Here is a 26,182-nt window from a genome sequence, read left to right as displayed (position 1 = left end):
GTGTGTGTGTATGTATGTATATATATATAGGGTGGTAGTGCAAGGATGGCAGGGTACAACAAGGGTTTTTTTTTATTATTATTATCCAGGTGATTCTATTATCTTTCCAATTCCCATTGATAATCACTGTACTGTCTTTCAACTTGTGCAAATGATGTGATCTGATTATAAACTTTAGTCTCTCTGTCTATAAAATTGGAATAATATTATGTCCCCTCCCTTTCTCATCTGATCATTTTGAGGGTTTATTCTACCCCAGATGATGAATTCAAGACATATTGGAGCCAGTAAACTTAGCTCTATTTCATGGATGCACATAAAGCTCACATCAGCCCACCTCCTAGGGGACATGTTTGTGGATATGGAGAATAGAATGGCTGGATCAGTGCATCCACCAGCCTTACTGGGGAAACAGCTTGAAATTCATCCCCCAACAATGTGGGATCATTTTCAAACATGAAGGAGAGGTTGTTATATTAAATAGGGATGCCCTTGGGGCTTTCTAGGTGGTGCTAGTGGTAAAGAATCTGCCTGCCAATGCAGGAGACGCCAGTTCAATCCCTAGGTGAGGCAAATCCCCTGGAGTAGTAAATGGCAACCCACTCCAGTGGGTTCTTGCCTGGAAAATTCCATAGACAGAGGAGCCTGGAGGGTTATATTCCATGGGGCCAAGGGGAGTCAGACATGACTCAGCCACTAAGCGTGTGCACACACACATATGCACAAATACAGGGATGCTTTTTGACCTATTCAAATTCAAACTGGCATTATTTAGGGTACTCTGACCTGTTTTAACCTGTATTTTCTGAAGGAACAAGGGAAAGTGAACATTTGTGATTTTTTCTTAACTGAGGAAACTCTGTCTATGGTCTTAAAAGATTATGTCATATCCTTGCCTTCGTAACTGAAAATAAAACAAAGGAGTGGACATGTATTTTTAGTTGATTATCAAAACACTTAGCTGACTTCAAACAGAATTTTCAACATTTTTACTCAGTTCTAGTTGTGAATGTACTTTTCCATGAAACTTATGTGACATTTTAAATTTTGCTTGGTCACTCATTTTAAAATACAAATAAATTCTGTGAAAGCTGTTTATGGTCAATAGTTTCTCCTAGACTAAGGCAATATTTTTCCTTTATTTTTAAATGTATTCTCAAAAGAGAAGAGGCAAATAGTGAGGCAAAAAAGAATTAGTTATATCTCCAATAATAAAACCGAGAAAAGGTTTATTATAAGCTCCTTAATTGATTTCTTAATTGCTAATTTTTCTTAATAGTTACACCTTAATTTACAAACAATATCAGGGTGTGTTGATTGTCACTGAGTCAATAGCATAATTTTCTTCCATTATGCCCAGGAGGAAACTTTAAAGCAGTTCAGCTTTGCCCAGTCTTTAAACTCTCGAATTATTCTGTGAAATGGCCATGGATCTTTTCCTCCACTTTCTCCAGATTCAAATGTCTAAAGGCTGATTGTTAATTGTATTCAAAACTGTTTCTGCACCGTTTTCCAACATACATTTCCTTCATTTTACTCCAATTCGTTAAAAAAAAAAAAAAGATGCAAACTAGTTTGACCTAATAATGATATACAATAATAGATGTAACTTGTTTTTTGAATTATAGTCAGTAGCATAGAATGATGTGTTCAAGTCATTATTTATGTATGAAGTATGTGCAGGTCTTTCTGCCAGTACAGATTATATATTCCCTGATGGGCAGGAACTATGCTTTGTACTTTTTTTTAAGACTTTTATTTTCTTTTTTTGGATGTAGATAATTTTTAAAGTCTTCACTGAATTTGTTACAGTACTGTTTTTGTTTTATGATTTGGTTTTTTGGCCACAAGGCATGTGGTTCTTAGCTCACCAAGCAGGGATCAAACCTGCACCCGCAGCATTGGAAGGTAAAGTCTTAACCACTGGGCCAACAGGGAAGTCCCTGTTCTTACCTTTAAATCTTCTGGCCTAACGTACTATCATGGCTCAGTACATATATGGGAAATAAAAAGTGTCCAGCTTCTGTCACCTCCAAACTTTATTCTCTTTACTGTGATTTGAAGTTTATGTGGGAGAAATGGTATTTCTAGGACAGTGGTTTGAAATCCTGGCTGGATTCAGTTGTGGGGGGTGGTGGAGAGAATGTGATCCTCACTACCCAGACCAGTTTACATATCTGGATGAGATCCTGAGCATCAGTATTTTTTAAAAAGACCCTCAGTGGTCCCACTCCAGTGTTCTTGCCTGGAGAATCCCAGGGACGGTGGAGCCTGATAGGCTGCCGACTATGGGGTCACACAGAGTCGGACACGACTGAAGCGACTTAGCAGCAGCAGCAGCAGCAGTGGTTCTAACATGAAGCCAGGCTTGAGAAGCATTGTTCTACACTAGAGCAGTGGTTCTCATCCTTGGCTCCACATTGCAATCACCTGGAAAAGGACAAGCGTCTTGGTTCCTGAGTCTGCAGCAACTGAAATTCTAATTTCACTTTTCTAATTTCACAATTCTAGTTCTAAATTCTAATGCTTCACTTTGGAAGCATTGTGGAGCTTCCAAAGCTTGCCAGGTGACCCTAGTATCTCAGCAAGACTGAGAGTCGATGACCTAGAGCATTGATTCACAAATATCAGGTGTATCACAGTCATCCAGTTGTTGTTTAGTTGCTCAGTTGTGTCCAGCTCTTTGTGACCCCGTGGACTGCAGCACGCCAGGCTTCCCCATCCTTCACTATTTCCCAGAGTTTGCTCAAACTCACGTCCACTGAGTTGTGTTGCCACCCAAACATCTCGTCCTCTGTCGTCCCCTTGTCCTCTTCTTGTCCTTCCTTGCCTCCTCTAGAATCATCTAGAGAGCTTGTTCAAGCAGCTTGCGGGACTAACCCAGGGATTCCTGATCCATTAGAGGTAGGGTGGGGCCCAAGGTTTGAATTTTTCTACATAGTTGCAGAGTCCACCATTTCTGCTATCAGGCCCACACTTTAAGAACCACTGATCTTCTTTCCTGCAAACTTCAAGGTATTTATGAACCCCCTTAGGGCGTGTTTAAATATAGATTTTGATCCAGTAGGTCTAGAGTAAGACTCAAGAGTCTGCATTCCTATCAAACTCCCAGGTGATGCCAAGGGTGCTGGCCCCTGGATGACCCAGAAAGAACATAAAGGGCTTTCCAGAAACCTACAGTTACGACTGTGTGAGTCCTTGCTCACTGGCCCTTGATGTTTGCAACGGCTGAGGATGTGCGGTAAGAAGTTGGGGTGGCAGGTTTAGAGGCTGTTTTAGATCAAGCCGCATCTGTTTCGAAGGTTTTCATATTTGGAAATCTGTTTTTCCCTACTCATTTCTTTGAAAGAGATAATAAACGTCTTACAACTAGAAATATTGAAAGGATAAATGATCTCTGTTGTTTAGTGAATGAATAAATGTCAATTACCACTACACAGCCAAGAAAACCCATCATTTTGTTGCAAGTCTCTATGCCCAGTGAATCAGACAGGGTCTTAAGCAGTGTATTGTTATTTGGGAAGATTTGAAATTAAGTCTAAGAAGTTCACAACACAACATCCCAGTAAAAATGTCAACCCATTAAAAAAAAAAAAGTTTAAAAGGTTAATTATTAAGTTCACATAAGAAACAGGCAAGAATAATAACACAAGCTCTGGAAATTAATGGCAAAAGCCATCACAATATTGTAAAGTAATTATACAATTAAAATAAAATTTTTTAAAAGAGTCGTGAAAGAATGTAGCCCCACTAGATAACAGAGTATACATAAACCCTCAATAGTTAAATAATAAAGTTTTGTTTAATGCATTTACAGACACATAGAATAGAAAGTCTAGAATTAGGACCAAATTAGTGTGAGAATATATGATCTGACATAATTATTTGGTAAAGGCAAGACCTCAAATCTGTGACAAAATGATGAGTTCTCCAAGAAGACAACTGGATAGACATTTGGGAAAAAATTAAGTTGTATACATACCCCATATCATATAACAAGATAAATCCCAAGTGGGTCAAATATTTAATTTTTAGAAATTAAACCATTGTATACACATGGCTGATTTATACTGTAGTACAGCAGAAACTAACACAACATTGTAAAGAAAGTATACTCTAAAAAAAAAAAAATTAAACCATAAAATACTAGAGGGAAAACAAGAAAATTCTCATATAACTTTGAAATTATTCAAAATCCAGAATCTACAAAACATAGATAAATTTGACTACACTTCCCCCTTGAGCAACATGGGTTTGATCGCACAGGTCCACTTACTTGTGGTTTTTTAAAAATAAATAAATACTACAGTACTCCACAATGTTTAGTTGGTTGAATTCAGGGCTACAGAACTGAAGATATGGAGGGCTGACTGTAAAGTTATACATGGATTTTCTGGAGGGTCAGTACCCCTAACCCTCACTTTGTACAAGGGTAAACTGTATATAAATATCAAAAGCTTCTGCAAGAAAGAAAAGCATAAGAAAATTAAGATACAAAGAACTAGAAAAATATGTCTAATTCATGTCACAAAGTAATAGCTCTAATATGTAAAGAGCTCCTAGAAGTCAATAAGAAAGAGACCAACAGACAGTATCTTTTGTGAATATAAAAATTTATAAAATATAGGAATATATAGTTCACAGAAAAATTAATACATGTGGCTATTAAACATACGAAAACATATTCAACTTTGGTCATTTAGGAGAAATGCAAATTAATACTATATTGGGATTCCATTTTTCATCTATAATTAAACCAATAAAATTCCCAATTTTTTATTAACCTCTGGGCAAAAAAAGTACAGTCGAGCTGGTGAGAGAATAAATTGGACTAACTAGTATGGAGGACAAATTGCTAATATCCACTTAAAATACAAATACTACACACACTCCTGAGAAAGCAACGCATAATGGCCAAGAATACAGGCTTTCAAGCCACGTTGGTTAACACTGCCACCTGCTAGCTGTCTGACCTTGGGCAGGCTGTGCAGCCTCTCTATGCCTTAGTTTTCCTCATCTTTAAAATGGGGATAATAATAGCACCTTCTTTCCTCAAAGGATTATTAAAAAGATTAAGTAAACTAATATATGGAGAGTGCTTAACTTGATGCCTGGCTTATAGTAAATGCTCTATAAGTGTTAGTAATTATTATTTTTTAAATTTGACCCAACATCTTCCTCTCCCCGGACTGTATCCTTGTTATATGTGTGCAGTTTTGAAATAACCCTGTATAAAATCATTCATTTCATCCTTACTTCTAATAGCAAAAGATTGGAAGGTACCCAGATGTCTATTATTTGGAAAATCTGTAATAAACTATGGTACGTCCATATACCAGAGCATCCTATAGCTTTAAAAAAAAAAAAAAAAAAAAAAGATGTTCCCCATGAACCGTTATGGACAACCTATCAGGATTTATTATTACTAAGACAGAAGTTAAAGTTGTAGAAAAGTGTATATAGTGCAAAAAAAGTGGGAAGGAATAAAAATATACATATTTTCTTGATATGTTTTTAAAATAGTGAGAAAGAATACATAGGTGGTTAATTGTAGAGGATGGGGCAGAAGTAGAGTGGGAGCATAATTCTTCACTTCATGCCTTTACATATGTCTTACTTTTGAACCATGCTTACGTGGTTGCAATATCTAGTGTTTTGTGGGAACCCTGGTAACTTTATACTCCCTGATTGCTCAGGGTCACCTAAATTGCACTTCTGCTTGAAAATAATGGCTCAGAGTAGAACCACTGATTTTTTTAATTTGATTTCTCCATGACCTTTTCACCATTTTTCATAGATCTGTTTATCTTACATTAAAAAGCACTGGAAAAATCACCTTTAGAATGCATTATGAGATCTCAGTCACATGATGTGCAAGACAAGGAATTGATATAAAAACCAACACACGCTAGAGGGCACCTAAGTATCACAGTCAGCCAATACTTCGCTAGTGAATATTCAGTGCTTGCTTTTATTCAAGACTTGTTCAGTAGCCAGAGGTATTTGTCTGAAACTCACTAGAATTAAGTCAATTTATGATCTACCATTAAAGGAAATTGTCTCTTGAAAAGTGAGCTACCTTTCTATCTTGATTCTAAAGTGTGACTTTGAAGACTGATGAAGGTGAAATTTATTATGGCCTCAGAAAACAGCAGGAAGTGCTTTATACATATTATTCTGTCTTTCCCTTATAATTTCTTCAAGAAATTACAGATACTTTGCAGTGTGCATATAGAAAGGTTATTCCATTACCTATGGCCTTCAAAACAATATAAGGTCCCTACATAGAATCCACTACCCATTCTGAGCACCAGCACATCTTTGAGGCTGTTGCTGAGGCAGCAGGTCACTCAACCAAACGTATCTTTATTGAGTACCAGCTGTATGCTAAGTACTCTCCTCAGTGCTAGTGCTATCACAGGAAATAAGAGATGTAGAGTCCAGTCTTCAGGAAACTTACATCCAATCACCTGATGAGAAACATCTAACAAAATAATTTTGGGTAGGATTCAATACCTCAAAGGATATTGAATCAACTTTCTTTAATAAAGGTATAACTGGGATGTTTAACGAGGTGCTTAGGGAAACTTTCACTTTCTGAGAAGATATGGTTTGAGACATGAATGGGTAAGAAAGAGAAGCCCTGGGTAAAGCCCTGGGCAAAGAGCTTTGGTTGGTCCCAGCCTTGGAAGGGGCTACACAATATAGTGGGAAAGGGGATGAAACCAAAACAGAACACTGGTTTGGGAGTCAGACTATCACAGGTTAGATGCTGGTTCTTCAATGTACTAGGTCGTACCATTAACTAGACATTTGAGCAAGTGACTCTTTAAACCTTGGCTTCTTCACCTGTCATAGGGGGTTCATTTCTGCCTTGGAGGGCTACTGGAAGAATTTATACAAAGCTCCTGACACATGGCAGACACTCAGTGAAGGGAAGCTGTTATTAAACGGGTCGTTCCTTAAGTCATGAGAAAGGAAAGGAATCCACCCTGAAACCAGGTCCTTCTAAACGGCTTTTTTTTTTTCAGGCTACAGTGTCTGAAAATGAAAAGCCTATGACTTCAGGTAGAGTAAGAACAAAATGTTGCCAAAAGGATCACATCTGTAGACCCTAGCTTCCTAGGTGGTGCTAGTGGTAAAGTTAAAAAAAAAAAAAAAAACCCACCTGCCAACGCAGGAGATGCAGTGAGGTTTGATCCCTGGGTCAGGAAGGTCTCCTGGAGAAGGAAAAGGCAACCCACTCCAGTATTCCTGCCTGGAGAATCCCATGGTAAGAGGAGCCCGGCAAGCAACAGTCCACAGAATCACACAGAGTCAGACACGACTGAATGGACTTAGCACGCACACAGACTCTAGAAGCCCATTCTATGGTGTGACTCCCAAAAGACTGTCCACTAACCAGGTTGTCTCCTGAAGGTCCCCCCATCAATCAAACACTGCCCCGGGGATTACAGGACCCTATAGTCTTGTACTCATTGGCAATATTTCTTTAAGAAGTTGCATTTGGCCTCAGTTAATGTTTCAGACATTTACACTTGGTGACAAGGAACTCAGTGAATATTTGACACTTTGGTCTCGAAGTGCAATTGCATATCACAGCTCTTGAAAATCTAACTTCTCCACTGCGGTCACAAGTGTTCTTCTTGGATACAAATCTGATCATATCAACCAGCTGCTTAATGAGGGTCCCTGTTAATTTCAAGATAAGAGTCAAACCCTCAGAGTGGTACTCGAGGCCATTTGTGAGCTGGCCCCTTCTGCCAGTTTAGCCTCATCCTTTGTCACTCCTCCCCTGCATCCTATGCCCCAGCCGTACTCTGGGAACTCACGGCTCCCTGAACCCAGCATTTCCCCTGGCCCTCTGTCCAGGCTGATGAATTACCCTTCCCTGTCCTGTTTCCTTGGGAAAATCTCACCCTCCATTTTGAGATTCAGCCCAAACTCATCGTTGAACACCCACCATAAAACCCCTGACACCACGCTGCACTATTTAATGTTTGTGTCTGTATGTCTTTACATGACTCTGAGCTCCTGAAGGCAAGGACTGGCTCATCTCTGAATTCCTAGAGCATGGCATACAGTAAGCACTTTCTACATCTTTTATGAAGGAATGTAATTTTTAAATACTTGAGGGGAGGTGGTTCAGGTTTTTATCACTCTCAAGTGAAAAAAATTTTCAAAACTGAGGAGTTCATGCTTCTGACTTAAATAATGGAATTTGGCTTTGAAAGACCACATTTGAGCGCCATTATTATTACAGCCAGTTATTACCTTTGGTAAATTAAGTCTTGAATGTTTACCTTCTTCTACAGATCCAGTTATTTAGATGGCCAAATAAGATGTTATATGTGAATGCTCTGCATAATTATATAGGCTTATATAAATGTTACATTTATTACTGAATGTTTGTTCTGAATTTAGTCCCCTGTTGGATAAAATTAATATCTAATTGATATAATGATCTCCTTTTCTGTGGTTTTGAATATCATGGTTTAAGAAATCTTTGGTTGTCTATAAAATTAAACTTCTATTTAAATTATGATCATCTTTTTCTAATTATATTTGGTCAGAAACACAGAATGCTTTTTTATAGAATTCTTCCAGTTTGGTGGTGTTTTTGAGTCCTACGTCTCATACTGACAAAAAAAATATTCTTCTATAGAGTAGGTACTTTGTGTATGTTCATTGATAGATTTTTTTTTTAATTTGCCCTATGCAACCACAACAAGAGCACTTACTTATAACAGCATAATTTAAATTGAACTTTATGGTTTTTCAATACAAGACGTTTCTTAAGGCATCTTTCTTGTATGCACTAGTCAGCACTTATTTGTCTGATCTATAGAGTGACACTTCATTAATTCAGCATTACTGAGGAGGGACCCATGAAGAGACAACTTTCCTCATAACTGAAGCATGCCCTTTCAAAAACCAGAACTTTAACAGAATGAATCATGTCTAAGGATAACTTTGAAAAAAACGTGTCTGGACTATTTGCAGGAATAGAGATGCAGACATAGAAAACAGACATGTGGACACCAAAGGGGCAGGAGGAGGGTGGGAAGAACTGAGAAAGCAGCGCTGACATATATACACTGCTGCTGCTGCTGAGTCGCTTCAGTCGTGTCCGACTCTGTGCGACCCCATAGACGGCAGCCCACCAGGCTCCTCTGTCCATGGGATTCTCCAGGCAAGAACACTGGAGTGGGTTGCCATTTCCTCCTCCAATGCATGAAAGTGAAAAGTGAAAGTGAAGTCGCTCAGTCGTGCCCGACTCTTAGCTACCCCATGGACTGCAGCCTACCAGGCTCCTCCGTTCTTGGGATTTTCCAGGCAAGAGTACTGGAGTGGGGTGCCATTGCCTTCTTGGTGTTACCTTCTTCTCCTTAAAGACTCAGTTCAATGACTGCCTCTTCCATGAAGCCCCCTCTGACTTCTCCAGACAGACCTGGGCATTTTTTTTCTGGGTTCTTTTGGGGCCACATGTGTCTCTAGGACAGTAGTTATCACTTGGTCCTGTTTACATGTCTGCTTCCTGCTTGGCCAGAAGCTCCTAAAGAGGATGTACTCTGAGAGTGGCAAAAATGACCACAGAAACATGGCATCTGGCAAAGAGGCAAAGGATGGTGCCCATCACCATGGCTCTCGACTTTACTGCAGAACAGGGCACTGTGGCCTGGGTAAGAGAGCACAGAATTATCACATTCTCCATTATTCTCACATTATCACATTATTTCTTTTTAATTAGAGGGCAACTGCTTCACACTATTGTTTCAATTTCTGTTGTACTGCAAAGCGAATCAGCTATATGTGTACACATATCTCCTCTCTCTTGAACCTCCCACCCCATTCCACTGGGTGAAGGTACTGGGTTGTAACCACTGGACCACCAGGGAATTCCCTACATCTGTGTTTGGTTTTTTTTAAAAGGTTTATTTATTTGGCTGCATCAGGTCTTTGTTATGGCAGGCCAGCTTAGATGCTCTGTGTCATGTGGGGTCTTAGTTCCCTGACAAGGGATCGAACCCAAGTCCTCTGCTTTGCAAGGAAGATTCTTAACCACTGCACCACTAGGGAAGTCCCTACATCTGTGTTTTAACAAGCCCTCCAAGTGATTCTGACATGTGCTCAAGTTTAAGAACTACCATGCTGAAGAGTTAGGCCTTTCCTTTATGTGACATGGAATCACCAAAGGGTTTTAGTCACAGAGCAATCTGAATCCTGTGATGGTCCAGAGGTCACACTTACATATCCTTAGCTGTGTTATAGGGAGTTCAGGTTGCTAATCAACCCTCGCTTACGTTTCATGCCACATTCCTAAAAATCTCTTTCACATTCTTGAAAATGGTTGTTGGCGTCATTCATTTGCATACAATTATTAAGAGCTTCTTACGTGCCAGGCTTTATCCCAAGTGCTTGGATATATCAGTGAACAAAACTGACAAAATAAGGGCCAACTTCCTATTAGGAGGAGGCAGACAATAGACAAAATAGATAATCAGCGTATTAGCAGGTGATGTAAGTGGTGAGGAGAGACAGGAAGCAGAGTAGGGACAGGGAATGCTGGGGGTGGGGGTCACCATTGTAGACAGGTCACGGAGGCAGGAGAGCAGAGCTTTCTTGGGAGAGGAAACAGCAAATGCAAAGCGCTGAAGAGAGGAAGGGCAACGGGCCTGGAGCCAAGCCAGCAAGGGAAAGGACAGACAGGGGATCCTAGCTTCTACCTTGTATCGCTGACAGCCGCCACCTGGCTTTAATCGAAATCTAGGCAGAGAAACAATAGATTGGATGTGTTCTGATGTAAATGGAGCAACCAGTGAGCAATGTAGATGAATCTTCTCACTCAGTAACGTTTACTGAGCACATATGTGCCAGGCACATCCAGCGTCACCACATAGCTCATGGGAGTAGTGCCCCTGCAGCCCTACAGCCCGGCACAGAGTCCCTCCTTTTCCTGCCCTTGTGGGACTTAACATCTAGAGGCGAGGCAAACATAACGACCAGGGTGAAACTTGTCACACACAGGAAAGGACAGAACACTAAGGCGGTGGTACATCTGTTATAACCTCCTAGGGGTATCAGGGAAGGCTTCCTGGAGGAAGTTATATTTTGGCCAAGAGTAGACCAGTGAATGGGATTGGTCAGAGTAGGTAAAGTGAAGAGTTTCCAGGCAAAGAATGGCGTGTGCATGGACCCAGAGCATGTGGCCCAACAACAGACCTGAAAACATACAGTCTAATGAGAGCAGGAGGAACTAAAGAGGCAGAAAACAAAGAGGAAGTAAAGAGCCTCTGATGAGGGTGAAAGAGGAGAATGAAACGTTAGCTTAAAACGCAACATTCAAAAAACGAAGATCATGGTTCCATCACTTCATGGCAAATAGAAGGGGGAAAAGTGGAAGCAGTGACAAATTTTATTTTCTTGGGCTCCAAAATCACTGCAGATGGTGACTGCAGCCATGAAATTAAAAGATGATTGCTCCTTGGAAAGAAAGCTATGACAAACATAGACCGCATAGAAATAAGCAGGGATATCACTTTGCTGACAAAAGTCTGCTATGGTTTTTCCAGTAGTCATGTATGGATATGAGAGTTGGACCACAAAGAAGGCTGAAGAATTGATGCTTTTGAACTGGGGTGCTGGAGAAGACTCCTGAGTGTCCCCTGGACAGCAAGGAGATCAAACCAGTCAATCCTAAAGGAAATCAATCCTGAATATTCATTGGAAGGACTGATCCTGAAACTGAAGCTCCAATATTCCGGCCACCTGATGCAAAGACCTGACTCACTGGAAAAGATCCTGATGCTTGGAAAGTTTGAGGGCAGAAGGAGAAGGGGATGACAGAGGATGAGAGGGTTGGATGGCATCACCGACTCGATGGACATGAGTTTGAGCAAACTCTGGGAGATAGTGAAGGACAGGGAAGCCTGGTGTGCTGCAGTCCAGTGGGTCACAGAGTCGGACACGACTTAGTGACTAAACAACAACAATGAGAGCAGGGAGGAGAGGCTGAGTATAGAGGATGTGGGAGCTTATAAACCTTTCAAAGGTTAAGGGCAAAGGAAGTGCACTGAAGGCTCTTTAAGTAGGTGACTGTCATAATTCATGTAGGGTTGTCAGAAGCTCGAGAGTCTTATACAGAAATTTAATGTAAAAATAATATATTCGGAGATCTCAGTGTCATCAGTTTCTGAGTAGATGCATGCTAAATACATTATGAAGTGATCTATAGCAGCAGTCCCCAACCTTTTTGGCACCAGGGATTGGTTTCGTGGAAGACAGTTTTTCCAGAGACCGAGGGTGGTGGATGATTTCAGGATGATTCAAGCATTACATTTATTGTGCACTTTATGTCTATTATTATTACATCAGCTCCACCACAGATCCCAGAGGTTGGGGACTCCCTGTTCTATAGGACAGAGAAAGTGGCCAGCGGCAGAGCCAAAACATTTCAGGTGTTTCGTCTCTAAATAGCTGAATAATTATTACAAACGCCCAGATAACTCAAACTTCAAACAACTGTACTAAATACCCTTGTCGGAGCCCAACAGCCTGACGTCCCTGCCTCTTCTGCCAGCCACAGAAGAAGATATGTAATACAGGCAGCAGCAGTGCTGACCTTAGCAGGTCCAAACCGACACAGAGCAGTACGGATTAGAAACAGGACAAGTTAACACTGCACATCACTCATCGGCCAAGTTCACAAACAGACGCACGCTCAGTCCACTGATTACGCTCCTAAGGGAGGGATTCAATAACAGATGTGCTGGAATGATGCTAAGCAAACAGCAACTTTGGAAAAATAGGACCCTCTGGCCGATTTTAATCTGGATATATGCTTGTCATATATCATAAATACCATCAAGGAATGAGAATAACAGGGAACCTAATAAATTCACACGAGACTCCCCCACAATAACTAAACACAAGGTTATTACCAGAATATAACGGAAAGGGGAAAAAAGGCCCCAAACCTTCAGCGATGCAGGACCTCACAGTGATACTGTATTTAAACACGTTTCAGTGTGTGTCTCTGTGGGTACACGCGGATCCACATAGGGCTCTCGGTAAAGCATCAACTTGTTTTGTGGTGCCGATTCCCTAAGAACCTGATGAGTTTCTTTGAGACAGAAGTAGCCAGCCCAATCTAGCTCAGCTGTACTCAATCTGAGTTGCTCTCCTACATACAAACCCTCACTTCAAAGCCAGGAACATAATGTACAATTTTTTAATGGCTCTAGACCCAGGCACTCAGGCGCTCTGCTCTGCGCCTTACCTCAGTGTAAACACCTAATCAAGATTGCCCGAGCTTCAACAATAGCAGCCAAATGCAATTCGAGAACCACAGGCCTTTGAAGTCCTCCCAGCAAAGGCCGGTTTTCTAGTCCGGGATAATGACACGGCATGATTGCTGTCTTTGTTGTATCTTTTCAGTAGAGAAGCAATTATAGGTCCCAATTTAACAGAATAGACATTACACAGCTTATGATGCTCAAAATGCAATTTCATTTGATCATTTTCTCGATTTGATTGGTATTAATAGAATGGCTCACCAAGGGGAAAAAAAAAGAAATAGCTAGCAGAGGTTGTGTCCCATTCCACTTTCAAAGAGATAATGTAGAAGTATGCTTTATCCACCCGGAGACTCACTGGGGGGATTCACACACCGAGTTCTACCAAAACAGCCTGTGGATGGAAATACTGTACATCTTACATTCTCTGGGGAAGGCAGTGTAGGACAATGCCTGTATATTCTTTCATCTATAAACTTTTTATCAGAGCTCCATTAAGGAACCCCATGGTTGTTTACCAAATAATATCACCAGTGAAAAACCAAATTAACGAAGTCCCCTTTACAAAAGCTAGGGCATCAAATCTCCTCGTGGCAGATCTAGGAATAAACCCAGCTTCTCCCAGGCTCCAGCTTGTCCAAGACATTGCGTGTTTGAGATTGAAAACAGGATTATTTCCTCGCCTGCTTAGGCAGCCTATTTTAGATTTTTTCCCCCCACCCTGTCCCGACTGTCATTTCTCCTCCCTGACAGAGTTGATCTCTCTTTCAAATAAGTTGTGTTTCTGTTTCACATCACGGCAGTAAGGGATTGAAGCCTTGGAGAAAACAATGACAAAAGTTGCAAAATCTTAATACTTTTATTGTCATCCCGGGTTTCTGGAAACAGTGAAGGGCTGAGAGATTGAAACACGAGAAAACGGCTCCTGACCTTGAGCTCTATTATAGCATTTTAACTCCAAACTTCCCATCTTAGCACAAGTTCAACTGTTGCATGGTATCCTGAAGTTTTCCACTTGCACAGTAGGTAATTACTCAAAACCAATTGATTACTTCCATTTGTAATAAAAAAACAAAAACTCCATGATCCAACAGTACATTGTGTTCCTGTGTTAGCAGTGAGAATTCAAACATGAAAAAGGTTTTACTTTCATTTTTTTCCCTTTTTACAGATCAACCTTTTAAACATTGAAACTTTCACACTATTTGAGTTGGGCAGTTGTGATCAGGAGGCATTCAGATAGAGGGCTGCACCCCAAACAAACAAACAAAAAACAAATTGTCTTTCTTGTGCCAGAGAAGCTACCCTGAATAAGGAGTGAGGTTATCATCACTGTAAAACGCTTTGTTGTTCATTCGCTCGGTCATGTCTGACTCTCTGCGACCCCACGGACTGCAGCACACCAGGCTCCCCTGTCCTCACCATCTCCCAGTACTTACTCAAACTCATGTCCATTGAGTCAATGATGCCTGCTTACTAGTTAATATTTAACAAGTATTTTTGCCTTTCTGCACTGAATACTAGTCTGCTTGTGTAAGTATGAAGTAAAAGTCAGCCACACAGGGAGAATTTAAATGCAACCATGCAGATCCTAAACCCCAATGCACTTTCTGAAAGACGGATTGAGTTATTCTGTGTTATTTCAAAGGGCAGAGGGATAGAAATTACAAACATATCACTGCTCTTATAAGGAACAGCCTAATAGAATCTGGGCTTCCCTGGTGGCTCTGACAATAAAGAATCTGCCTGCATTTTGGGAGAGCCGGGTTCGACCCCTGGATTGAGACAATCCCCTGGAGAAGGAAATGGCTTTCCACTCCAGTATTCTTACCTGGGGAATTCCATGGACAGGGGAGCCTGGCGGGCTACAGTCCATGGGGTGGCAAAGGGCCAGACACGACTGAGTGACTAACACTTTCATTCATAGCAGTTAGGTTTCTCGAAGATGGAAAAGAATGTTCATCATTAATGAAACAGAGATTCAGAGATCTAACATTTTATTACTCCAGCGGATGGTTGGAAGGACTGGATCTCCCACAGCAAGGGATATTCACAAGCCACCTTACTCTGCCTTCCTCTCTCCATCTATATAAATACTGACAAGCAGATTCTCCCGCCTGTCGAAGTGGCATGTGATTAGGCAGTGAGGGGAGGAAGGTCGACCAGGGATGCATGGAAACACCAGAGGGTGTGCTGGGTTATCTTCAGAATCTCTGCCACCTTTAAGATTGCGGAACTTTAAGTCTGTTCTCTGAAATGCTACCCAGTGGCTAGAATTCCATATAGCGCAAAGACAACCTAATTTCTCGACTTAAAACAGGTAGCTAGGGGCTTTCCCTGGTGGCTCAGTGGTAAGGAATCTGCCTGCAATTCAAGAGCCACAGGAGACCTGGGTTCAATCCCTGGGTCGGGAAGATCCCCTGGAAGAAGGCATGGCAACCCACTCCAGTGTTTTTTTTTTTTTTTTCTTTTTATGGTTTTCCTTTTTATTTAATCAAAGACAGTGGATAAATATAAATACAGCTAATTACTTCAGATCATTCTTTATATTGTATACACACAGGCCAATGAACATAATCTTAAAAGAAACCTGCAGTCAGCAATGAAATGCGTACAGCTTTCCCTTCCCTCGCTCAAAAAAATTTAAAAACACACAGACTTAGAATTGCATCCCTGGTGGCTCAGATGGTAAAGTGTCTGCCTGCAATGCGGGAGACCTGGGTTCAATCCCTGGGTCGGGAAGATCCCCTGGAGAAGGAAATGGCAATCCACTCCAGTATTCCTGCCTGGAAAATTCCATGGATGGAGGAGCCTGGTAGGCTACAGTCCATGGGATCTCAAAGAGTCAGACACAACTGAGCAACTTCACTAAAATTGTATCATCACACGCTCTCCTGTGACAAATGATCCAGACATAAATACCAGGTACCAAGAAACTATATGCTAACATATGTATAACCTTTGTCAGTGAACATCAGAAGCAGCCATGATGATTAATATATATTCAGTTACTGATAACTAGCTGTGCCCTAAAGGGCATTATCAAGACAGAAATTGTGCTGCAGAGAAAAGCTATACACAATGAGAAAATAAACTGCAAGATTAAAGCATGCATGTTTAATACTGGGGAAAATCACAGCCCTCCAAAATTTCTCCACATTTCTTATAAAAGCCCTCTGCACTCAACTAAAATTAAAATGATCTTAAAAGGATAATATTCGCAGAGTTTACTTAAGTCGTTTCAGCCACAGAAACTGCATTGGAAACAAATGTTCAGAGTAATTTTCAAAACAAAAACAAAAATCTATGATGACATTCATGATTAAAGGTCTGTGCAAGACACATTGTTCTACGTTCCCAAGAACTAGGGGAAAAAAACCTCGTCAGTTTTTAGTTTGCAGATAATCAAAGGATTTTGTATCCCAGCAGTTCAAATCTTCTGGATCTTTTCACCAACAAGTACTGGATTTTCTTTTCTGATTTTCTCAGCAGCCATCAGTCTTTAATTGTAAGAGCAGTTGTGTACATCTGAGTAATGGTGTACACTGCAGTAAACATTTCCACCTGGCATTCAAACCAAGTCCCACTTTCTTCCTGCACATGAAACAGATTCTTTTTCTGTTTTGGTTTTTCAAGAGACTTGGTTTTCTCTTCAGACGGCTGCTATGCTGTTTCTGATACTGCAGTTTGCAGGTCATCTGTTTCCAGTATTGCTTTGTCCATAGATGTACTGTCCACTTGGGGAAGACACTACAGATTCTGATAAAAGTGACTGATGTGATACAGGGCTTGGCTACATGGACGAAGACGTAGCGTCTAGCACTGACTGAGCTTCTGGGACACTGCCATCTGTGCTCTGGGCTGGTAAAGACTCAGACAGACTAGAGACAGAAAGTACAGGGGGGCTTATTCTACCATCACTATTCTGAACTACTATTTGAAGATGTTCTTTATTGCGCACTGAACACATGCCATTCGTACTAGGGTTTCCATAAAATCTGCAGCCAGCAGAACAAAGCACAGGCACTTGGCTGTGATTAGTTTCTTAAGCCACATTCCCCTGTTGCCCACCTGGTGACGGCTCGCTCTGCCTGACACGCTGCCCGCTGCCACCGATAGCCACCTCTGAATGGGGACAGGTGAGGCCGCCGAACCCTGCTCACTCCAGGCCCACTGCCACTGGCCCCTCGCTACTCCAGTGTTCTTGCCTGGAGAATTCCATGGACAGAGGAGCCTAGTGGGCTACAGTCCATAGGGTGGCAGAAGAGTAGGACATGACTTAGTGACTAAACAACACAACAAAATTTGACTTCAAAACACCAATTCTCACATCATCCCTACAAGAGAAAACATTGTTTATTCCTATTTTCCTTGGGAATAATCCGGGTACCTAAGCTACCTGAGATGAATGATTGAAATGAACCATAGGTAAGACGTAACACTGCAGGACCTCTTTCGAGAGTACAGACTAAAATGAATCCAGTTAACATGCTGTCTGTGTTTTACCCCTGCAGATCTCCTACCCTGTCAGAGTAACTGACAAGACGTCTATTCAGAATGCCAGAGAGACTGGAAATGTCGCTATAGACCCTGAAGACAAATGGCATCAAAGAGCCCAACAGCTAAAGGTCACTTGCTAGATTGAATTTTAAGTGTGTTTCAAGAGTTACTGCTGGATCTAAGTGATGGTCTGTGGCTGACATCTTATCACTTAAGGGTTTATTCTTATGCCTGAGAATAGTTACCTACCTTCTGATGGGTAAGACGACTTCTGCCCAGATGGGCCATTACTTGCTCAGACAGCCAACCCTACCCACTTTCCCAAAGTTCTCCTTCCTAGAGGAAAATCATTACATCACTCTGCAGATATTCAGAGGAATGGCCTGGAAACAATACGGCAGGTCCAAAACACTGTCCGATCCTATACTGTTCCCAAGTCTGTTTCCTGGGGACTTCCTGGCGGTCTAGTGATTAAGATTCCATGCTTCCATTGCAGGGGGCCTGGGTTTGATCCCTGGTCAGGAAATAAGGTCCCACATGCCACACAGCATGGCAAGATTTAAAAAAAAAAAAAAAACAGGTCTATTTCCTTTTGGAGTTATCAGTCACATAGAATCCCTATGTGATGGCGGGGGGAGGGGCACAGTCCTTAAAAATGGATGGGAAACCCCAGAGCCTCAATAAACCTTCACTGGCATAACATGACAGCCTATTACCTAGTAATTTAGCATGACGACATCCCTTTGAGGGCCATGGGTTTACTACTTTGAAATCACAATGTTGTTTCAGGGAAGATTTTCACGAAACTGTCCTCACTGACTGTTTTTCTAGAAGAATCAAGAAAAGGTCTAGCAGCTGATTTCTTCTTGAACCAGTATATAGTGTTATGTGTAGTAGTGATTCTTGGACCTCCCTGGTAGCTCAGACAGTAAAGAAGCCACCTACAATGCAGGAGACCCCAGTTCGATCCCTGGGTTGGGAAGATCCCCTGGAGAAGGGAATGGCAACCCACTCTAGTATTCTTGCCCGGGAAACCTGATGGACAGAGGAGTCTGGCAGGCTACAGTCCATTGGGTCGGAAAGAGTCAGACACGACTAAGCAACAAACGTTTTCAGAAGGAGAAGCCCTTTGAAATCACCCAGGCTACAGAGCCTGTTGACATCATTAGTTAGAATCATGTTCAAAGGAAAAGCAATAATAAGAATAAAGCGCATTCCTGGGACTTCCCTGGTGATACAGTGGTTAAGACTCTGTGCTTTCAATGTAGGGGGCATGGGTTCAATCCCTGGTCAGGGAACTACGATCCCACGTGTTAGGTAATGCGGGGGTGGAGGGGTGGGGGGGTGGGGGGCGGGAAGAAGAAGAAAGCTCATTCCAGTTTCAGAAACATTAGAGAAGAGGGACAGCTCAAATCATCTTTTTTTTTTTTTTCCCCCCACTACAGTGGCCTCCAGGCTACTTTCAGAGTTGCAGAAAAAGAAATGAACTACAAGGGCCATCCCAGCTGCAAAATGCTATGAATCTAAGATCCTTTATCTCTAGTTAACTTAAATTACTATGGAAAACACACTTGAAGCATGTAAGATTCTCACAACCTCTAGTTTTCACACTTGTCACTATGAAAAATTGGAGGCATCTCAGCCAATGATAAAAGAATCAAGGTAAAATTGGGGTGCTTGATGCATGGCATGACCCTAGGCAGAGACAAGAAAAAACTTTGTAAGAAAAAAATCAGAAGAAAGCTGTTTCATCTCTGAGTGCCCTAGACTTACTTGGTTCTAACCCACTCCTGAGTGAAGACAGTAAGAAGAGAAACATCTAAAGATTGTTGGACCCAGAAAGATGGCTACACAGAGCGGCCCAAGGAATGTTTCCCTTTATTTAGAAAGGATTTCCTAGCTGCCCGCTGCACCCAACACGCGGACTGGATACTCAATGTACAAACCTCCAGGCTGCCTTCCTTATTTTTTTCCCTTTGGCCCCACAGTATATGGGATCTTAGTACCCCGACCAGGGACTGAACCCATGCACCATGAATTCAAACTGCAGTGTCTTAACCACTGGGCTGCCAGGAAGGTCCCCAGGATGCCTGCCTTTCTTCTCTCCAATTACCCAGCTCCACTGCCTTTGCTCTGGTTCCCCTTCTCCTCCTGCCTCTCCCACCGCATCCTGTCATGCCTGTGGTCAGGACCACTCCTCCAGGCTTTACCCCGTTTGACCTTTGTCCCATTAGCTGCTGTCTGTGTTTCTTTTGTACCAGCTACTCTCTAAGTTCCTTGATAATTCCCATAATTTTGTATGAACTTTTCTCTCCACTTCCTAGGACATTGCTTTGCCCAAAGCTGATACTCGATATTTAATGGTGTACTCAGTCACTCAGTCGTGTATCACTCTTTGCCATCCTGTGGACTGTAGCCCACCAGGCTCCCGTGTCCATGGGATGTTCCAGGCAAGAATACCGGAGTGGGTTGCCATTTCCTTCTCCAGGGGATCTTCCTGACCCAGCGATCAAACCCACATCACTTGCGTCTCCCGCATTGGCAGGTGGATCTCTTACCACTGTGCCACCCAGGAAGCCCAGTGGTGGATTAGAAAACCATTTATAGGTCATTTACTGAATCTTAAGTGAAAATGGGCCTCATTTGAAATCTGTTTCTTAAAAGGTGACTTTCAAAGAATCTACACATCCTTTAGTAAACATACTCTAACCATGAGCAACTCTTACTAACATAGAGATACCTCTATGTGAAATCAAAATAATTCAGACAATAAATAATTATTGAATACCTACTATGTTCCAACCAGCAGCTTTTAGGTGCCTGGCCCCAAAAACATAGGTTTTTTAAAACTCTTCAAAAAAAAATAGAAATAAAACTTAACAAAAGACCCTTTTAAAAATGGTTCCTACCCTTAAGGAGCTCAAAACAGTTACGTAGTCATCAAAATTCAGTGATATGAAAGTCGGCATAAAATGCAGTATAACTAAAAGAGCACCTAATTCTGCCCTAAAAAGATGGGAAAAGCCTCTCGAAAAGGCATGGCATCTAAGCTGACCCTGGAAAGTGAAAGTGAAAGTGAAGTCGCTTAGTCGTGTCCGACTTTTTGTGACCCCATGGACTGTAGCCTACCAGGCTCCTCTGTCCGTGGGATTTTCCAGGCAAGAGTACTGGACTGGATTGCCATTTCCTTCTCCAGGGGAACTTCCCAACCCAGGGATTGAACCTGGGTCTCCCGCATTGTAGACAGACGCTTTACCCTCTGAGCCATGCCAAGCAGACAGATGAGAGCAGAGGAATGAAAGGGGAGGGAGTCTAGTCTGCCCTGAGAGTTTTGCCTGGAGTTCAGTGACTAAAGGGGAAATGTGTGAGGAGGGGACAGAGGCTGGGCAGGCTAGCTGGGGGCCAGGAAAGGCTCTCTATGTCAATTAAAAGATTTTTGGCAACTAAACACTTGTGCCACAACTACTGAGCCTGTGCTCCTGAACCCAGGAGCTGCAGCTACTGACGCCTGAACTTCTACAGCCTGTGCTTCTCAGCAAGAGAAGCCACCACAGTGAGAAGCCTGTGCACCTGTGCCACGAAAAGGGAGGAATGTATCCAACTCACAGATGCAAGTTTCAAATGATTCAGACCAACTAAGTGATGATGGGACCAGCAATAACAGTTTAAATGACAGAATGTGTATTTGTGTGTCTGTCTACATATGGAGAGTGAGTGACCTACAGAGAGAGAGAATGATGAAACGTGCCAAAATGTTAAAAAGTGAATCAGTGAAGATATCTGGGAGTTCTCTGTGCTATTCTGGCCATTTTTTTTTTCTGTAAGTTTGAAATAATAGTGTAAGTGTGAAAAAACAGAAAGTTAAATAAAGTGGTACCATAGGATTTAGCAACTAAGAGGTGGTTGGTGGCCTGAGCAGAGCAGTTTCCCTGGGGCGGTGAGAGTAAGGGTCCACGTGCAGTGTACAGGGGTCAGGATGACAGCGGGGAAGATGAAGACCAACCTGCAGTTTAAGATGCTTGGCGATGGATTACAAGATGAGATGTTTGGGGATTTTTTGTTTGTTTTTTAATTTTTACTGGAGTAGTTGCTTTTTTAATATTATAGACAACTTTGCCGACAAAGGTCCGTATAGTCAAAGCTCTGGCTTTTCCAGTAGTCATGTACAGACGTGAGAGTCGGACCATAAAGAAGGCTTAGCACTGAAGAATTGATTCTTTTGGATTGTGGTGCCGGAGAAGACTCTTGAGAGTCCCTTGGACTACAAGATCAAACCAGTCAATCCTAAAGAATCAACCCTGAATATTCATTGGTAGGACTGATGCTGAAGCTCCAGTACTCTGGCCACCTGTTACGAAGAGCTGACTCATCAGAAAAGACACTGATGCTGGGAAAGATTGAAGGCAAAAGGAGAAGAGGGCAGCAGAGGATGAAATGTTTAGGTAACATCACCAACTCAATGGACATGTCTGAGCAAACTCCAGGAGATAGTGAAGGACAAGGAAGCCTGGCGTGCTGCAGTCCATGGGGTCGCAGAGTCGGGCTTGACTTAGTGACTGACCAACAACAATAGTTACTGTACAATGTTGTGTTAGCTCCTGCTGCACAGCAAAGTGAATCAGCTATTGTGTACATGTATCCCCTTCTTGGGGGGATTTCCTCCCCATTTAGGTTACCCCAGAGCACGGAGTAGAGTTCCCTGTGCTATACAGTAGGTTCTCAAAAAGAATCATCTGTTTTCTAGATAGTAGTATATGCGTCAATCCCAATTTATCCCCCACCCCCACTGAAGAGATGAAGTTTAACCAGAGAATGAGGTCAAGTAAGGAATTGTTTCTTTTTTTTTTCTTTCTTTCTTAATAGAAGAGCTTTAAACATTTACTTGCTTGCTTCCCTGGTGGCTTTACAAGGTCTTTACCAGATGGTAAAGAATATGCCCACAATTCAGGAGACCTGGGTTTGATTCCTGGGTTGGGAAGGTCCCCTGAAGAAGGGAACGGCTACCCACTCCAGTATTCTTGCATGGAGAATTCCATGTACAGAGGAGCCTGGCAGGCTATAGTCTATGGGGTAGCAAAGAGCTGGACACAACTGAGTGACTAACACTTTCACATGCTAGAAAGGATAAGAAACTAGAGATATAGGACCAGAAAAAGAAAGGTGATATGCTGGAAACAAGGTCCCTGAGACCATTTAAGCCTGTGTATTTTCACTTTAAAAATACCAAGAACTGATGGTCATTCTCATTATTTTCTGTATAAGGCCTTACCCATGCTTGACATCTTTATCTCGAGTAATCCATTGTCCTTTACCTGTCCATGAGGTTCTATCACCCTGAATTGTTTTGTGCTCTCCTGTGAATCTTTTCCAGATCCCATTTCTGTTGTGTACTCAGAAATGTACAGAATACTTAGCCAAGAGTCGGAGCCCAGGGGGCCAGTGTAAGAGGGCACACTTTCACCTGCAGAAGAACCTTCCCAGGAGAGAAGCATGTGGTCAAAAGGAAAAGACGAACGTTCCCCGGTTAAGGAAGGCTTCAAAGGGATGAAATAGGATGTTTTCCTTCTTCTCTCTAAAATAACTCTTGCCTCTCTAGATAAGAAATGACGGTGTGAAAGATATGCAGCATCTTTGACTTGTTAACGTCAAAGTTCTCGTAATCCCACCCTAAGTTATCTTTCCACCTTTCCAAAGAGCTATTCATCAGGTTTTGCCTCCAATGCTTTCAGCAGAACTATGATGCATTTATTCATCCAAACACAAAAAATTAGAGCCAGTTAATGTCTTCTCTAAATTTTATTAATATTATTGGATGGAATGTATAACCCAAAGAATATGTGTTTTGTTGTTAAGAAATACAGCACACTTGGAGAACAGATGTAGAGAATGGACCTGTGGCCACAGTGGGGGAAGGAGAGGGTGGAACAAATTGAGAAAGTAGCACTGACATTTACAGACTACCCTGTGTAAAGCAGATAGCTAGTGGGAAGCTACTACAGAGCACAGGGAGCCCAGCCTGGTGCTCTGTGATGACCGAGAGGGGCAGGATGAGGGGTGGGTGGGAGGGAGGCGACATACATATGTATAGTTATGATTGATTTGCGATGTTGTACAGCAGAAACCAACACAACATTGTAAAGCAATTATCCTCCAATTAAAAATAAAATAATAAAAAAGACAACACAAACTTCAGAGCTAATCTTGGAGTCCAGGCATAGCCCTCAGGACTCTAGGGTTGATCAGGGTGGTTGAGAATAAGAATGGCTTTTGTTTTAAAGCAGATGAACATTCCGCTTTTGCTGAGATCGAAGTGTGCATTCTCCCCTCTGCTTATATCATGTAAACCGGAAAGTCATGAAAAAGACAGTCAGCTGCTGCCCTTCTCAGGGTTGGTGGCAAACTTCCCTTGGATGGCACAATACGGAGGAGCATTAAAAACTGAGTACAGATCTTACTAAGAAGCTATCATCCTAGCATCAGGCATCAGGAGACTCTGGTGCTAATGTCCCAGCCACAGGACTCTGCTCTGTGTGTGCTGGAAAAACCTACTGCCATTAAGCAGTTATTCTGAGTGCATGTAGTCTGGACTGATTGTGAGTGTTGCTGACAAAAGAATCCCAGGGAGAGGGGGATGCAGTAGAGGATTTCAGTGCTGATGGAGATTAAATAGCCTGAGAATGGCTTTGTATATTAACTTCAGGGAACTCAGGTCTTGCCCTAAAGAGTGACACCTGATGCCTCAATTGTAGGTAATACATCTTTAGTAAACCTCAGATTTCAAGTAGGCTGCTCGGAAGGTGAGACAAATCACATCCAGCCCGTAAATGTCTTTCTTTACGGAGACTGAAATGCCATCCCTGGGTACTCACATTTACATGAATAGCAGATTTAACACTTGAGACAATTGAAGTTTCTCACGAAATGATGAGTCCTTGGCCTTGTTGACAAAGTGCCCCATGAAGAGCACTGCTGTCGTCTGAACTGTCAGCAGAAAAGGTATAATGTGATTAAGACCAAGTGGTAAGCCAAGACTTTGGGTCTGGTACTCATTGGTGGAATGACTTCGGGTCATTTCTCATTGGTGGAAATGAGAGAGAACTGGACCAAGCACAGTCAGATGGTAGCAGAAGAAGAACTCCTGGTCACTTATTTTTCCAGCAGTTAAAAAGCTGAACAAACATGGATGGACCTAGAGATTAGCATACTAAGTGAAGTCAGGAAGACAGATACCATCTGATACCAGTCACATGTGGAATTTAAAATATGTCACAAATGAACTAATCTATGAAACAGAAACAGACTCACAGACACAGAGAACAGACTTGAGGTTGCCAAGAGGGAGGAGGAGTGGAGGGATGGCTGGGGAATCTGGGATTAGCAGATGCAAACTGTCATAGATAGGGTGGATAAACAGCAAGGTCTTACACTGTATAGTACAGGTAACTATATTCTTGTGATAAACCAGAATGGAAAAGGATATTTAAAAGCATGTATATATGTATATGAGTCATTTTGCTGTACAGCAGAAATTGACACAACATTAAAAGTCAACAAAAAAGGCTAAACAAATACTGAAAAGAATAACATCAGCATCAGTAAATATCTATAGATCATCGCAAAAGTGGATCTTACTTGACCTTCAAGAACAGTGATAATAGCCATAAAAAGAGCCACTGTGTTTCATGAACACACCTGTAAGAGTGTAAAATAATTTTCTTCTGGATGCATTACAAGCAAGGATGTTCTTAGGCTGTGCACTGGCAGAGCTTTCTTGCCCACATTGTGTCCATGCAGCTCAGTATACTGCATGGAAGGAAGGACCCTTTCAATTGAAATACAGAGAAGGAAGTTTTTCTTTTTTGGACACTGCAGGTAAAAACTTTAAGGAGCTAATCAGAACAATCTTCTAGAAAGTTCAAAATCTAAGGAGAACGTACTCTAAATTTCAAATTATAAGTCACTCTTACATGAAAATCTGATATGAGAATTTTATATATTACTATTTTAAATTCAAAAATCTCAACCTTATTATAATGAGATATCATGAGAAATAGAATGGCACTAAATGATATTATACAAGAGTAGTATTACACAGTAGTAGTATATTTTACAGGAGTCTTGGCAATTATATCAAAAAAGTGAAATATCCCTAAAACAATTTGAGCAAAAACATGATTTATTCATTTCAAGGTTTTTTTTTCTTGAACAATCTGTGTAACTTGCACTTTTTCGATTAACCTTGCAGAGATACAGGCCACAGAGGCTTTTTATATGTGTGTTCAGATGGGAAGAAATATGTTGCAGTTGCACAGCACATGGGGGCATATGGTTCTCTGACTGTTTTCAGTAAGCATATAATCATTCTTTCCAGAGGCCTCTTAACTCAG

At 41.7% G+C, this 26,182-nt stretch overlaps 1 protein-coding gene and 1 pseudogene across 3 annotated transcripts in view; one reads left to right on the top strand and one right to left on the bottom strand.

The window, feature by feature from the left end:
* JHY (junctional cadherin complex regulator) overlaps positions 1-26,182 on the top strand; it is an 82,058-nt gene that overhangs the window by 32,062 nt on the left and 23,814 nt on the right. For 2 of the 3 annotated variants that reach the window (XM_027563448.1, XM_027563450.1), the window contains exon 4: positions 17,810-17,923. The exons of the other annotated variant lie outside the window; for it this stretch is intronic. In XM_027563448.1, coding sequence (XP_027419249.1) covers positions 17,810-17,923 — 114 coding nt within the window. The remainder of the gene's footprint in view (positions 1-17,809; positions 17,924-26,182) is intronic. 3 annotated transcript variants of the gene reach the window in all.
* Positions 16,726-17,630, bottom strand: LOC113905966 (annotated as a pseudogene).

Source organism: Bos indicus x Bos taurus, chromosome 15, assembly GCF_003369695.1.
Source record: "Bos indicus x Bos taurus breed Angus x Brahman F1 hybrid chromosome 15, Bos_hybrid_MaternalHap_v2.0, whole genome shotgun sequence".
NCBI classification, from domain to species: domain Eukaryota; kingdom Metazoa; phylum Chordata; class Mammalia; order Artiodactyla; family Bovidae; genus Bos; species Bos indicus x Bos taurus.
This window is presented reverse-complemented; position numbering and strand designations above follow the sequence as displayed.